At 70.7% G+C, this 15,197-nt stretch overlaps 1 protein-coding gene across 1 annotated transcript in view; it reads right to left on the minus strand.

The window, feature by feature from the left end:
• The window catches only part of LOC135310746 (adhesion G protein-coupled receptor L1-like), a gene marked incomplete at its 5' end in the record, with an annotated part of 28,606 nt that extends 14,256 nt beyond the window's left edge, over positions 1-14,350 (minus strand). Inside the window, 7 exons of the mRNA XM_064439705.1 lie at positions 2,297-2,502; positions 4,386-4,508; positions 5,971-6,154; positions 7,005-7,043; positions 9,534-9,719; positions 12,260-12,363; positions 13,936-14,350. Of these exons, the coding sequence (XP_064295775.1) occupies positions 2,297-2,502; positions 4,386-4,508; positions 5,971-6,154; positions 7,005-7,043; positions 9,534-9,719; positions 12,260-12,363; positions 13,936-14,350 (1,257 nt within the window). The remainder of the gene's footprint in view (positions 1-2,296; positions 2,503-4,385; positions 4,509-5,970; positions 6,155-7,004; positions 7,044-9,533; positions 9,720-12,259; positions 12,364-13,935) is intronic.
• Between the last annotated feature and the right edge of the window lie 847 nt (positions 14,351-15,197).

The raw sequence follows: 15,197 nt of genomic DNA on the forward strand, positions 1-15,197 counted from the left end.
GGGCACAGTGGGGTCCCTGGGGCTGGGGAGGGGTCCCTGGGGCAGGGCAGGGGTCCCTGGGAACATCCCAAAGGGCTGGGTGAGGGCCTGGGGGATCACAAGGGGGAACAGTGGGGCCCCTGGGGCTGGGATGGGGTCCCTGGGGCTGGGGAGGGGTCCCTGGGGATGGGGAGGGGTCCCTGGGGCGGGGCAGGGGTCCCCTGGAATGTCCCAAAGGGCTGGGTGAGGGTCTGGGGGATCACAAGGGGGGCACAGTGGGGTCCCTGGGGCTGGGGAGGGTCCCTGGGGTGGGGCAGGGGTCCCCTGGAATGTCCCAAAGGGCTGGGTGAGGGTCTGGGGGATCACAAGGGGGCACAGTGGGGTCCCTGGGGCTGGGGTAGGGTCCCTGGGGCTGGGGAGGGGTCCCTGGGAAGGTCATGGAGGGCTGGGTGAGGGTCTGGGGGATCACAAGGGGGGCACAGTGGGGTCACTGGGGCTGGGGAGGGGTCCCTGGGGCGGGGCAGGGGTCCCTGGGAAGGTCATGGAGGGCTGGGTGAGGGTCTGGGGGATCACAAGGGGGGCACAGTGGGGTCCCTGGGGCTGGGGAGGGGTCCCTGGGGCGGGGCAGGGGTCCCTGGGAAGGTCATGGAGGTCTGGGTGAGGGTCTGGGGGATCACAAGGGGGGCACAGTGGGGTCACTGGGGCTGGGGAGGGTCCCTGGGAAGGTCATGGAGGGCTGGGTGAGGGTCTGGGGGATCACAAGGGGGGCACAGTGGGGTCACTGGGGCTGGGGAGGGTCCCTGGGGCGGGGCAGGGGTCCCTGGGAAGGTCTCGGAGGGCTGGGTAAGGGTCTGGGGGATCACAAGGGTCACTGGGGCTGGGGTGGGGTCCCTGGGGCTGGGAAGGGGTCCCTGGAACATGCCTGGACCTCAGTGAGGGTCCCAAAATGGGGTGGGGGTCCCAGGAGGGCGCCTGGGTCTGGGGAGGGTCCCAAGGGTGGGTGGGGGTCCCAGGAGGGCGCCTGGGTCTGGGGAGGGTCCCAAGGGTGGGTGGGGGTCCCAGGAGGGCGCCTGGGGCTGGGGAGGGTCCCAAGGGTGGGTGGGGGTCCCAGGAGGGTGCCTGGGCCTCAGTGAGGGTCCTAAGGGTGGGGTGGGGGTCCCAGGAGGGTGCCTGGGCCTCAGTGAGGGTCCCAAGGGTGGGGTGGGGGTCCCAGGAGGGTGCCTGGGCCTCAGTGAGGGTCCCAAGGGTGGGGTGGGGGTCCCAGGAGGGTGCCTGGGGCTGGGGAGGGTCCCAAAATGGGGTGGGGGTCCCAGGAGGGTGCCTGGGGCTGGGGAGGGTCTCAAGGGTGGGGTGGGGGTCCCAGGAGGGTGCCTGGGGCTGGGGAGGGTCCCAAGGGTGGGGTGGGGGTCCCAGGAGGGTGCCTGGGGCTGGGGAGGGTCCCAAGGGTGGGGTGGGGGTCCCAGGAGGGTGCCTGGGGCTGGGGAGGGTCCCAAGGGTGGGGTGGGGTCCTAGGAAGGTGCCTGGGGCTGGGGAGGGTCCCAAGGGTGGGGTGGGGGTCCCAGGAGGGTGCCTGGGGCTGGGGAGGGTCCTAAGGGTGTCTTCAAGACCGGGTGGGGGTCTCATGGGGTATAAGGGACTCCCTGGGGTGATCTGGGGCTGGGGGGTGCCCGGGGGGGCTGGGGTGTATCCCGGGGGGCTGGGGGGGGTGCCAGGGGGGCTGGGGTGTATCCCGGGGGTGCTGGGGGGGCCTGGGGGGTCTGGGCTGTATCCCAGGGGCTGGGGTGTATCCCGGGGGGCTGGGGGGTGCCTAGGGGGGCTGGGCTGTATCCCGGGGTGCTGGGGGGGGCCCCGGGGGGGGCTGGGGGGTGCCCGGGGGTGCTGGGGTGTATCCCGGGGGGCTGGGGGGTGCCGGGGGGTGCCGGGGGGGCTGGGCTGTATCCCGGGGGGGCTGGGGGGTGCCGGGGGGTCCCGGGGGGGCTGGGCTGTATCCCGGGGGCTGGGCTGTATCCCGGGGGGCTGGGGGGGCCCGGGGGGGCTCTGGTGTATCCCGGGGGGCTGGGGGGGCCCGGGGGGGCTCTGGTGTATCCCGGGGGGTCTGGGGTGTATCCCAGGGTGCTGGGGGGGGGCCCGGGGGGGCTGGGCTGTATCCCGGGGGGGCTGGGATGTATCCCGGGGGGCCGGGGGGTCCCGGGGGGGCTGGGCTGTATCCCGGGGGGCTGGGGGGTCCCGGGGGGGCTGGGCTGTATCCCAGGGGGGCTGGGGGTGCCCGGGGGGGCTGGGGGGTGCCGGGGGGTCCCGGGGGGGCTGGGGGTCCCACCTCGAGGTGGGGCAGGGTGAAGACGACGGGGTCCATGAGGAAGACGCGGCTGGACTCCTTGTTGATGGAGGCGGCGATGACCTGGGAGTTGACGACGAGGGGGGGGGCGCGGGCCCCCACCTCCCCCCCCAGCCGCACCGTCGCGTTCTCCGTCGAGAGGAAGAGCCCCAGGTTGTTGTAGAGGATGAAGACCACCTTCACCACCCCTGGGGGAGCCGCCCGTCAGGCCCCGCCCTGCCGAGACCCCCCCTCCCCCCCCAATTCCCCCCCGAACCCCCAAACGCCCCCCCCGCCCCCTGCCCAGAGCCCTCCGCTCTCCCTGGGACCCCACGGACCCCCCCCAAACCCTTCTGACCTCCCCCAAATACCCTGGGACCTCTTGGGACCCCCGAAGTCTCCTGAGACCCCCAAAGTCTCCCCAAAATGCCCTCAAATGCCCCCCCCCTCCCCCCCCCCGCCAAGCCCTGGGACCCCACGGACCCCCCCAAACCCTTCTGACCTCCCCCAAGTATCCCCAAGATCCCCTCACACCCTCTTAGGACCCCCGAGGTCTCCTGGGACCCCCAAAGACCCCCCCAAAAACACTTGAGATCCCCCCTGAGACCCCTCCCAGAGCCCTCCGACCTCCCTGGGACCCCACGGAGCCCCCCCAAACCCTTCTGACCTCCCCCAAACATCCCCACAATCTCCTCAGACCTTCTTGGGACCCCCGAGGTCTCCTGGGACCCCCAAAGTCTCCCCAAGATGTTCCCAAATCCCCTTCACCCCCCCCCAAGACCCCCTCCAGGCCCCTCCCGAGCCCTGGAGTCCCACGGAGCCCCCCCAAACCCTTCTGAGCTCCCCCCAAATATCCCCAGACCCCCCTTGAGGCCTCCTGGGACCCCCAAAGACTCCCCAAAACACTCCCGTTCCCCCCCAGCCCCCCCGGGACCCCTCGGATCCCCTGAAGTTCCACCCAACCCACCTGAGATCCCCCCTGGGTCCCCCAAACCTTCTCGATGACCCTAAGACCCCCCCAAATCACCCCACACCTCCCCTAGAGCCCCCCCAAATCTCCCCAGCCCCTCGAGATCCCCCTCCCCCAGACACCCACGACCCCCCCCAAAGTTCCCCAAAACCCCCTCTCAAACCTCCTGAGACCTCCTGAAACCTTTCAAACCTCCTGAAACCATGACCCCTGAGACCCCCCCAGTACCCTGGAGACCCCCACAAGGTGCCCTCTTGGCACCCTGGAGACCCCTCTGGGTGCCCCCCCGGCCCCTTGGGATCCCCCCCGGCCCCTTGGGATCCCCCCCTCGTGCCCTTCTGGCCCCCTGAGACCCCCTGCCAGGATCCTTGAGACCCCCCAGGTGTCCCCTGAGATCCTCCCAGGACTCCTGAGACCCCTTTGGGGGCCCTCCTGGCCCCCTGAGACCCCCCCCAGGACCCTTAAGACCCCCCCACATGCCCCCCAAGATCCTCCCAGGGCCCTTGAGACCCCTTTGGGGGTCCTTCTAGCCCCCTGAGACCCCCTCCAGGGCCCCTGAGACCCCCCCACGTGCCCCCCCAAGATCCTCCCAGGACCCTTGAGACCCCTTTGGGGGTCCTTCTAGCCCCCTGAGACCCCCCCAGGGCCCTTAAGACCCCCCTAGGTGCCCCCTGAGACCCTGCCAGGTGCCCCCCAAGACCCCCCAGGACACTTGAGACCCCTTTGGGGGTCCTACTGGCCCCCCGAGACCCCCCCCAGGACCCTTAAGAACCCCCCAGGACCCTTGAGACCCTGCCAGGTGCCCCCCAAGATCCTCCCAGGGCCCTTGAGACCCCTTTGGGGGCCCTACTGGCCCCCCGAGACCCCCCCCAGGACCCTTGAGAACCCCCCAGGACCCTCGAGATCCTGCCAGGTGCCCCCCAAGATCCTCCCAGGGCCCTTGAGATCCCCTTTGGGGGCCCTCCCGGCCCCCCGAGACCCCCCCCAGGACCCTTGAGAACCCCCCAGGACCCTTGAGACCCTGCCAGGTGCCCCCAAGATCCTCCCAGGACCCTTGAGACCCCCTTTGGGGGCCCTCCCGGCCCCCCGAGACCCCCCGCCCCGGCGCCCCCGGCCCCTCACCGTTGCGGCTGTTCTGTTTGAGGGTGTTGGCCGAGAGCTGGATGAAACTTTCGCCCCCAAACTCCTGGGGGAAAACGAGCTCCTGGACCTGCCCCTCCGTGTTCAGCACCGTCACCTCCAGCACTGCGGGAGAGCACACGCGTGTCCTCGCACACGCGTGTCCTCGAGACCCTGCCAGGTGCCCCCCAAGACCCCCCCAGGACTATGGAGACCCCTTTGGGGGTCCTTCTAGCCCCCTGAGACCCCCCCAGGACCCTCAAGACCACCCCCTGGGTGCCCTCGTAGCACCCTGAGACCCCCCAGGACCCTCAAGACCAACCCCTGGGTGCCCTCGTAGCACCCTGAGACCCCCCAGGACCCTCAAGACCACCCCCCGGGTGCCCTCGTAGCACCCTGAGACCCCCCAGGACCCTCAAGACCAACCCCTGGGTGCCCTCATAGCACCCTGAGACCCCCCAGGACCCTCAAGACCACCCCCTGGGTGCCCTCGTAGCACCCTGAGACCCCCCAGGACCCTCAAGACCACCCCCCGGGTGCCCTCATAGCACCCTGAGACCCACCCCAGACCCTCAAGACCCCCTGGGTGCCCTCGTAGCACCCTGAGACCCACCCCAGGACCCTCAAGACCCCCCGGGTGCCCTTGTAGCACCCTGAGACCCCCCAGGACCCTCAAGACCCCCCGGGTGCCCTTGTAGCACCCTGAGACCCCCCAGGACCCTCAAGACCACCCCCTGGGTGCCCTCATAGCACCCTGAGACCCCCCAGGACCCTCAAGACCCCCCGGGTGCCTCACACACGCGTGTACTCGCACACGTGTGCACGTCTCCCCGGGGACCGGGTGTCCTCTGAGGACCCAAGCGTGGGTCTCTTCCCCACCCTATGAGGGACCCCAAGGTGGGGACAGGGGTTTGGGGAGGGGGACAAGGACCCGGGTGTAACTGGAGGACCCACGTGGGTGGGTGGGGGTCTCCCCCACCCTACCAGGGACCCTGGGGACGGGGTGGGTTTGGACCCAGGTGCCCCCGGAGCACCCATGTGGGTGGGTGGGGGTCTCCCCCACCCTTCTAGGACCCCGGGGAGAGGGTGGATGTGGCCGAAGGCGGTGGGCGGGGTCTCCCCCACCCTGCTGGGACCCTGGGGAGGGGGCGGGTTTGGACCCAGGTGCCCCCGGAGCACCCATGTGGATGGGCGGGGGTCTCCCCCACCCTGCTGGGACCCTGGGGAGGGGGCGGGTTTGGACCCAGGTGCCCCTGGAGCACCCATGTGGATGGGCGGGGGTCTCCCCCACCCTGCTGGGACCCTGGGGAGGGGGTGGGTTTGGACCCAGGTGCCCCTGGAGCACCCATGTGGATGGGCGGGGGTCTCCCCCACCACAGCAAGGACCCCGGGGAGGGGGCGGGGGCGGCCACAGGCGGTGGGCGGGGTCTCCCCCACCCTACCAGGGACCCCCAGGGAGGGGAGAGGGCTTTGGGGAAGGGGATGAGGTCCCAGGTGCCCCCGGAGCGGCCGTGCGGGTGTCCCCCACGGCAGCGGGGGCCGCGGGGAGGGGCCGGGTGTGGCCGCAGGGGGGGGGCGGGGGTCTCACCCAGGTTCTGGCGGGCGGCGAGGAAGCGGGCGGGCTCCTTGACGTTGTCGGCCAGCAGGAAGGCGCCCTCCTCCAGCACGTCCAGCAGCATCGTGGCCGTGTGCGCCTGCTCCGAGCCGTTCATGTCCCGCCACGACTCCAGCGCCTCCGGCCGCAGCAGGTTGTCCACCGCCTCCACCACCGCCTGCAGGGGAGGGGCGGGGCGTTGGACACGCCCATCGCCGGCCACACCCATCGCCGGCCACACCCATCGAAACAAACCCCACCCACCCCCGGCCGCCTCCCTCATCGCCGGCTGCAAGGAAAGGCACTGCTTGCCCACAGGCCGCGCCCCCCTGGACACACCCACCTGCAGAGGCCCCGCCCATTTCCTCCAAAGCCCCGCCCACCACAGGCCCCACCCATGCAGAGGCCCCACCCTGACACCCACCCACTCAGGCCCCTCCTGCCTTCCACAAGCCCCGCCCACACCCCGCCTGTTACTGGCCCCGCCCATCCCCATCCAAGCCCCACCCACCAGCACAGCCGCCTGCCTTGCACTGGCCCTGCCCATGAAAAGGCTCCGCCCTGCCCCATCCAGGCCCCACCCATGCAGAGGCCCCACCCTGACATCCACCCACCCAGGCGCCGCCCACCTTCCACAAGCCCCACCCACCCCCCTGCCTTTTACAAGCCCCGCCCATGCTGAGGCTCCACCCCTGGGAACACCCACCCAAGCCCCACCCATCTCCACCCAAGCCCCACCCACCAGCACAGCCCCGTCTCACACTGGCCCTGCCCATGAAGAAGCTCCGCCCCTGCCCCACCCAGGCCCCACCCACCTACCACAGGGCAGGCTGAACCCTCCCACTGGCCACGCCCCCCACCTCACCCATCACTCCAAGTCCCTCCCACCACATGTACACGCCCGCCCACAGACCACACCAACTACACGCAGGCCCCGCCCACTGACACCCCACCTCCTGCCATGGGCACATGGCCCCGCCCACTGCAAGGCCCCGCCCACTGCCCAGACCCCGCCCACCCCGGCTCACCTTGATGTAATCCTTACAGGTGCGCTCCCGCTTGTGCATCTGGGGGGGAGCGACGGCGTCGGGGGGCGCCCCACGGCGGGGCGGGGCCCCCCACCTCTGGGGCTGCCAGACCCCCACGTATGGGGCAGGGACCCACACATATGGGGCAGGAACCTCATGGGCAGGGTGGGGACCCCCACCTCTGGGGCTGCCAGACCCCCATGTATAGGGCAGGGACCCCCACAGATTGGGCTGCTGGACCCCCACAGATGGGCAGGGACCCCCATGGATGGCGCTGCCGGACCCCCACAGATGGGGTGGGGACCCCCACATTTGGGGCAGGAACCTCATGGGCAGGGCGGGACCCCCACCTCTGGGACTGCGGGACCCCCATGTATGGGGCAGAGACCCCCATGGATGGGGCAGGGACCCCACGTATGGGGCGGGGACCCCTACCTCTGGGGCTGCCAGACCCCTGCATATGGCGCGTGGGACCCCCGTGGATGGAGTGTGGGACACCCACATATGGGGCTGCAGGACCCCCCACCTCTGGGGTGTGGGACCCCCATATCTGCAGCTGGAGAACCCCGATGTCTGGGGCAGGGAACCCCAATGTCTGGGGCAGGGGGACCCTGATCTCTTGGGCTGGAGGACCTTGCTCTGGGACAGGAGACCCCAACACTTGGGGCAGGGGGACCCCAATATTTGGGGCAGGAGAACCCCAACTCTTGGGTCAGGGGGACCCCAACACTTGGGGCAGGAGCACCCCAACATTTGGGTCAGGGGGACCCTGATCTCTAGGGCTGGAGAACCTTGGCTCTGGGACAAGGGACCCCAAAACTTGGGACAAGGGACCCCAACACTTGGGGCAGGAGAACCCCAACGTTTGGGGTGGGGGAACCTCAGCACTCGGGGCAGGAGCGCCCCGATAGTCGGGGCAGGAACACCCCAAAATTTGGGGCAGGAGAACCCCAACATTTGGGGCAGGAGACCCCAACATTTTGGTCAGGGGGTCCCTGATATCTAGGGCTGGAGGACCTTGCTCTGGGACAAGGGACCCCAAAACTTCGGGCAGGAGCGCCCCAATAGTTGGGGTGGGGGAACCTCGGCCCTGGGGGCGGGAGCGCCCCAATAGTTGGGGTGGGGGAACCCCAATACTTGGGCCAGGGACACCCCAACACTCGGGGCAGGAGCACCCCAACACTTGGAGCAGGAGCACCCCAACACTTGGGGCAGGAGCACCCCAATGTTTGGGGTGGGGGAACCTCAGCACTCGGGGCAGGAGCACCTCAACACTCGGGGCAGGAGCACCCCGATAGTTGGGGTGGGGGAACCTCAGCACTCTGGGCAGGATCACCCCAAAATTTGGGGCAGGAACAACCCAACACTTGGGGCAGGAGCACCCCAACGTTTGGGGTGGGGGAACCTCAGCACTTGGGGCAGGAACACCCCAAAATTTGGGCCAGGGACACCCCAACACTCGGGGCAGGAGCACCCCAACACTCGGGGCAGGGGGATCCTAACACTTGGGGCAGGAGCACCCCAACACTCGGGGCAGGAGCACCCCAACACTTGGGGCAGGAGCACCCCAACACTCGGGGCAGGAGCACCCTGATAGTTGGGGCAGGAGCACCCCAACACTCGGGGCAGGGGCACCCCAACACTTGGGGCAGGAGCACCCTGATAGTTGGGGCAGGAGCACCCCAACACTTGGGGCAGGGGCACCCCAACACTTGGGGCAGGGGGAACCCAACACTTGGGGCAGGAGCACCCCAACACTCGGGGCAGGAGCACCCCAACACTTGGGGCAGGAGCACCCTGATAGTTGGGGCAGGAGCACCCCAACACTCGGGGCAGGAGCACCCCAACACTTGGGGCAGGAGCACCCTGATAGTTGGGGCAGGAGCACCCCAACACTCGGGGCAGGGGGAACCCAATATTTGGGGCAGGAGCACCCCAACACTCGGGGCAGGGGCACCCCAACACTCGGGGCAGGAGCACCCTGATAGTTGGGGCAGGAGCACCCCAACACTCGGGGCAGGGGGAACCCAATATTTGGGGCAGGAGCACCCTGATAGTTGGGGCAGGAGCACCCCAACACTTGGGGCAGGGGCACCCCAACACTCGGGGCAGGAGCACCCTGATAGTTGGGGCAGGAGCACCCCAACACTCGGGGCAGGGGGAACCCAATATTTGGGGCAGGAGCACCCCAACACTCGGGGCAGGGGCACCCCAACACTCGGGGCAGGAGCACCCTGATAGTTGGGGCAGGAGCACCCCAACACTCGGGGCAGGGGGAACCCAATATTTGGGGCAGGAGCACCCCAACACTCGGGGCAGGGGCACCCCAACACTCGGGGCAGGAGCACCCCAACACTTGGCTCCACCGCTCCCCAACTCCAGGCCACGGGATCCCCTGGGGACCACTGCCGGCCTCCCCCGCCCTCCCCCCCAACCCCCCGCCCTCCCTCGGGTCGGGCCCTACCCGCCCCCCCCCCAGCCCCCCGAGGCGGGCCTTTGGGGGCGCCCCCCGGCCCAGCCCCCCCGTGCCTTGTTGTAGTTCTTGCCGGCGGACTCGCGCTCGACGGGGCGCAGCGCCTGCAGCTGCGCGTCCAGGATGTCCAGCAGCTGCTCCAGCAGCCGCACGGCCGAGCTGACGTCGCCCGCGTAGACGGGGCCCCGCGTGTGCCGCGCCAGCTCGCCGGCGATGCTGGCCGCGTTCTCCCCGCTCTTGATCTGGGGGGGCACGCACAGAGGTCGGGGGGTGCCCCCCGTAGCCCGCACACCCGTCCCGAACTGGGGTGGGGGGGCGCAGGGAACGGGGCGGGAGGGGTTGGGGTGATGCACTGGGTGAGGAGTAACAACTCCTGTGGGTCCCTGTGGGAGGGGGATGCCCTGATGGTCCCCTGGGGAGGGGCTTTGGGGGACATGGAGGGGTTTGGGGGGGTCTTTGGTGGAGTGGGGGTGTTGGGAGACATGGGTGGGGGTCCCCAGGGCCACAGGTTCCAAGGCGGGGGGGATTGGGGTGACCCCTGGATGAGGAGCACCTGCGTCGGTGGGTCGCTGTGGGAGGGGGATGCCCCAATGGTCCCCTGGGGAGGGGCTTTGGGGGCACATGGAGGGGTTTGGGGGGTCTTTGATGGAGTGGGGGTGCTGGGAGATGTGGGTGGGGGTCCCCAGGCCACAGGGGTCCCAAGGTCGAGGGGATTAGGGTGACCCCCTGGGTGAGGAGCACCAATTCCAGTGGGTCCCTGTGGGAGGGGGATGCCCTGATGGTCCCCTGGGGAGGGGCATTGGGGGACATGGAGGGGTTTGGGGGGGTCTTTGGTGGAGTGGGGGTGTTGGGAGACGTGGGTGGGGGTCCCCAGGCCACAGGTCCCAAGGTGGGGGGGATTGGGGTGACCCCCTGGGTGAGGAGCACCAATTCCAGTGGGTCGCTGTGGGAGGGGGATGCCCCAATGGTCCCCTGGGGAGGGGCATTGGGGGACATGGAGGGGTTTGGGGGGGTCTTTGGTGGAGTGGGGGTGTTGGGAGACATGGGTGGGGGTCCCCAGGGCCACAGGTTCCAAGGCGGGGGGGATTGGGGTGACCCCTGGATGAGGAGCACCTGCGTCGGTGGGTCGCTGTGGGAGGGGGATGCCCCAATGGTCCCCTGGGGAGGGGCTTTGGGGGACATGGAGGGGTTTGGGGGGCTCTTTGGTGGAGTGGGGGTGCTGGGAGACGTGGGTAGGGGTCCCCAGGACCACGGGGGTCCCAGGGCATGGGGGCGGTTGGGGTGATGCACTGGGTGAGGAGCACCTGCGTTGGTGGGTCCCTGTGGGAGGGGGATGCCCCGATGGTCCCCTGGGGAGGGGCTTTGGGGGACATGGAGGGGTTTGGGGGGGTCTTTGGTGGAGTGGGGGTGTTGGGAGACATGGGTGGGGGTCCCCAGGCCACAGGTCCCAAGGTGGGGGGGATTCAGGGGATCCACTGGGTGAGGAGCACCTGCATCGGTGGGTCCCTGTGGGAGGGGGATGCCCTGATGGTCCCCTGGGGAGGGGCTTTGGGGGCACATGGAGGGGTTTGGGGGTGTCTTTGGTGGAGTGGAGGTGCTGGGAGATGTGGGTGGGGGTCCCCAGGGCCACAGGTCCCAAGGTGGGGGGGATTGGGGTGATCCACTGGGTGAGGAGCACCAATTCCAGTGGGTCCCTGTGGGAGGGGGATGCCCTGATGGTCCCCTGGGGAGGGGCTTTGGGGGACATGGAGCGGTTTGGGGGGGTCTTTGGTGGAGTGGGGGTGTTGGGAGACGTGGGTGGGGGTCCCCAGGCCACAGGTCCCAAGGTGGGGGGGATTCAGGGGATCCACTGGGTGAGGAGCACCTGCGTCGGTGGGTCGCTGTGGGAGGGGGATGCCCCAATGGTCCCCTGGGGAGGGGCTTTGGGGGCACATGGAGGGGTTTGGGGGGGGTCTTTGATGGAGTGGGGGTGCTGGGAGACGTGGGTGGGGGTCCCCAGGCCACAGGGGTCCCAAGGTCGGGGGGATTGGGGTGATCCACTGGGTGAGGAGTACCAATTCCAGTGGGTCCCTGTAGGAGGGGGATGCCCTGATGGTCCCCTGGGGAGGGGCTTTGGGGGACATGGAGGGGTTTGGGGGGCTCTTTGGTGGAGTGGGGGTGCTGGGAGACGTGGGTGGGGGTCCCCAGGGCCACGGGGGTCCCAGGGCATGGGGGGGGTTGGGGTGATCCACTGGGTGAGGAGCAACAACTCCAGTGGGTCCCTGTGGGAGGGGGATGCCCCAATGTTCCTCTGGGGAGGGGTTTTGGGGGACGCGTGGGGTTTTGGGGGCACATGGAGGGGTTTGGGGGGGTCTTTGGTGGAGTGGGGGTGTTGGGAGATGTGGGTGGGGGTCCCCAGGGCCATGGGGGTCCCAGGACATGGGGGGATTGGGGTGACCCCTGGGTGAGGAGCAACAACTCCAGTGGGTCCCTGTGGGAGGGGGATGCCCCGATGGTCCCCTGGGGAGGGGTTTTGGGGGACACGGGGGGCTTTTGGGGGAGCATGGGAGGGGTTGGGGGACTTTGGGAGGGGCCATGGCTGGGTGGGGGTGTTGGGAGACGTGGGTAGGGGTCCCCAGGGCCACGGGGGTCCCAAGGTAGGGGGGGTTGGGGTGACCCCTGGGTGAGGAGCAACAACTCCTGTGGGTCCCTGTGGGAGGGGGATGCCCCGATGGTCCCCCGGGGAGGGGCTCTGGGGGGCTACAGGAGGGGTTTTGGGGGTCCCCACGGGGCCCCCCCGTACCTTCTGCGCCACCTGGTTGACCCAGGGGCTGGTGCAGTTGCTGAGGTCGGGCCCGCGGGGGTTCCACACCCCCAGCCCCAGCAGGCACTGGAAGGAGGCGATGCCTGGGGGGGCGCGGGGGGGGGGGTTAAGGGGTACCCCCACAGCGCCCCCCCCCCCAGCGCCCCCCCCACCGCGCCCCCCCCCTACACCCCCATCCCTGCCGCGGGCCTCCCGGGGGGCACAGGGCCCCCCCACCCACCCCAGGGCCACCCATGGCCCCCCCAGAGTGCCCCCCCCCCCGCAGCCCCCCCCATACCCCATCCCCTGGCCCCATAGTCCCCCCCAATCCCTATGGCCCCCCGGGACACCCCCCCCCCAGCCCCCTGGGTCCCCATAGCTCCCAGTACTCCCCTGACCCCCCCCATAGCCCCCCGGGACCCCCCCCCAGACCCCTGGCCCTGCCATAACACCCCTCCGGACCTCCCTGCCCCCCCAGAAGCCCCCCAGCCCCCCAAGGCAACCCCCATCTCCCCAGAGCCCCCCAGACCACCCCCAGCCCCCCAAGGCAACCCCGAGCCCCCCAAGGCACCCCCCAGAACCCTGCCCGGCCCCCCAAGACTCACCAGGAACCCCCCCAACCCCCTCAGAACTCCACCAGGCCCCCCATAGCCCCCAGGACCCCCAAGACCCCCCCCCAGCCCCCATAGCCCCCCCAGTTCTTCCCTGGTCCTCCAGAACCCCCCAGGCCCCCCAAAACCCCATGTAGCCCCCTCAGACCCTCCCTGACCCCCCCCCAGGGCTCCCCAAAAGCCCCCCCAGCGCCCCTAGGACCCTCTGTAGCCCCCCCAGGACTTCCCCTGGGCCCCCCCAGGCCCCCCCCAGATGGCCCATACCCCCCTCAGAACCCCCCCAGGACCTCTCATAGCCCCCTCAGAACCCCCCCCAGCCCCCCCGGGCCCCCTCAGAACCCCCCAGACCCCCTCAGGACCCCCCCAGGCCCCCTCAGAACCCCCCAGGACCCCTCAGAACCCGCCCAGGCCCCCTCAGAACCCCCCCCGGCCACCCCAGACCCCCTTGGTGCCTCTCAGAGCCCCCCCAGGCCCCCTCAGAACCACCCCAGACCCCTCAGAACCCTCCCCGGCCACCCCAGAACCCCCCAGGCCCCCTCAGACCCCCCCAGGCCCCCTCAGACCCCCCCAGGCCCCCTCAGAACCCCCCCCCAGGCCCCCTCAGAATCCCCCAGGACCCCTCGGAACCCCCCCCAGGCCCCCTCAGAACCCCCCAGGCCTCCTCAGACCCCCCCAGGCCCCCTCAGACCCCCCAGGCCCCCTCAGAACCCCCCCCAGGCCCCCTCAGAACCCCCCAAGCCCCCTCAGAACCCCTCAGAACCACCCCCCAGGCCCCCCCAGAAGCCCCCCAGACCCCCTCAGACCCCCCCAGGCCCCCCCAGAAGCCCCCCAGGCCCCCTCAGAACCCCCCTCAGAACCCCCCGCAGGCCCCCCCAGGACCCCTCAGAACCCCTCAGATCCCCTCCAGGCCCCCTCAGACCCCCCCAGGCCCCCTCAGAACCCCCCCAGGCCCCCTCAGACCCCCCAGGACCCCTCGGAACCCCCCCCAGGCCCCCTCAGAACCCCCCAGGCCCCCCCAGACCCCCCCCCAGGCCCCCCCAGAACCCCCCCCGGCGCCCCCCGTACCGCGGGTGCCCTTGGGGCAGGGTCTCTCCACCACCACCCCCTGCTGCGCCGCCGGCCATTGCACCCTCCGCACCTCCCGCGCCTCGCAGAGCCGCGCCGGGCCCCCCCCGGGGCCCCCCCCGGAGCCCCCCACCCCGGCCCCCCCCGGCGGGCGGCGCGAGGCGCCGGGGGGCGGCGGCGGGACCCCCGCCCCGTTATTGGGGGGACCCGGGGAACCCGGGGGACCCCCCGGGGTGGCGGCGCTGTGGGCCGGGCCCGGGCCCGGGGGGGGCGGGGGGCCGGGCGGGGGTCCCGGGCGGGGGGTGAGGGGTCCCCGTCTCGCCGTGGGGGTGGGGCCGGGGGCCGCCGAGCTCCGGGGCGCTGTGGGTCGCGCCGGGGGGGCGCTGGGGGCCGCTGTCGTCACCGGACCTGGGGGGGGGACACACACACACGGGGGGGTGGGGGGGTGTCAGGGTGTGGAGGAGCCCCCCCAAATCCCCCAATGGGGGCCCCGGGCATTGGGGGGGGGGCCCCCATCAACCCTGGCCCCCAACCGCAGGTAATGCAGGGGTGTGGGGCACCCCCAAAGTGACCCCAGACCCCCAGGGCTCCCCCCAAGTCACTGGGGCACCCCAAAGTGACCCCGGACCCCCAGGGCCCCCCCCAAGTCACTGGGGCACCCCCAAAGTTGAACCCGGACCCCCAGGGCCCCCCCCAAGTCACTGGGGCACCCCCAAAGTGACCCCGGACCCCCAGGGCCCCCCCCAAGTCACAGGGGCACCCCCAAAGTGACCCCGGACCCCCAGGGCTCCCCCCAAGTCACTGGGGCACCCCCAAAGTGACCCGGGACCCCCAGGGCTCCCCCCAAGTCACTGGGGCACCCCCAAAGTGACCTGGGACCCCCAAAGTGTTCCAGGACCCCCAAAGTGACCTGGGACCCCCAAAGGCATCTCCCAGGTCTCTGTGGTCCCCCCAGAGTGATCCAAGACCCCCAAAGTGACCCGGGACCCCCAAAGGCATCTCCCAGATCTCTGTTGTCCCCCCAGAGCGACCGGGGACCCCCAAAGGCATCTCCCAGGTCTCTGTGGTCCCCCCCAGAGCGACCGGGGACCCCCAAAGTCATCTCCCAGGGCTCTGTGGTCCCCCCAGAGCGACCTGGGACCCCCAAAATCATCTCCCAGGTCTCTGTTGTCCCCCCCAGAGCGACCTGGGACCCCCAAAGGCATCTCCCAGGTCTCTGTTGTCCCCCCCAGAGCGACCTGGGACCCCCAAAGGCATCTCCC

Source organism: Phalacrocorax carbo (assembly GCF_963921805.1).
Source record: "Phalacrocorax carbo chromosome 30 unlocalized genomic scaffold, bPhaCar2.1 SUPER_30_unloc_2, whole genome shotgun sequence".
Classification (NCBI taxonomy): Eukaryota; Metazoa; Chordata; class Aves; order Suliformes; family Phalacrocoracidae; genus Phalacrocorax; species Phalacrocorax carbo.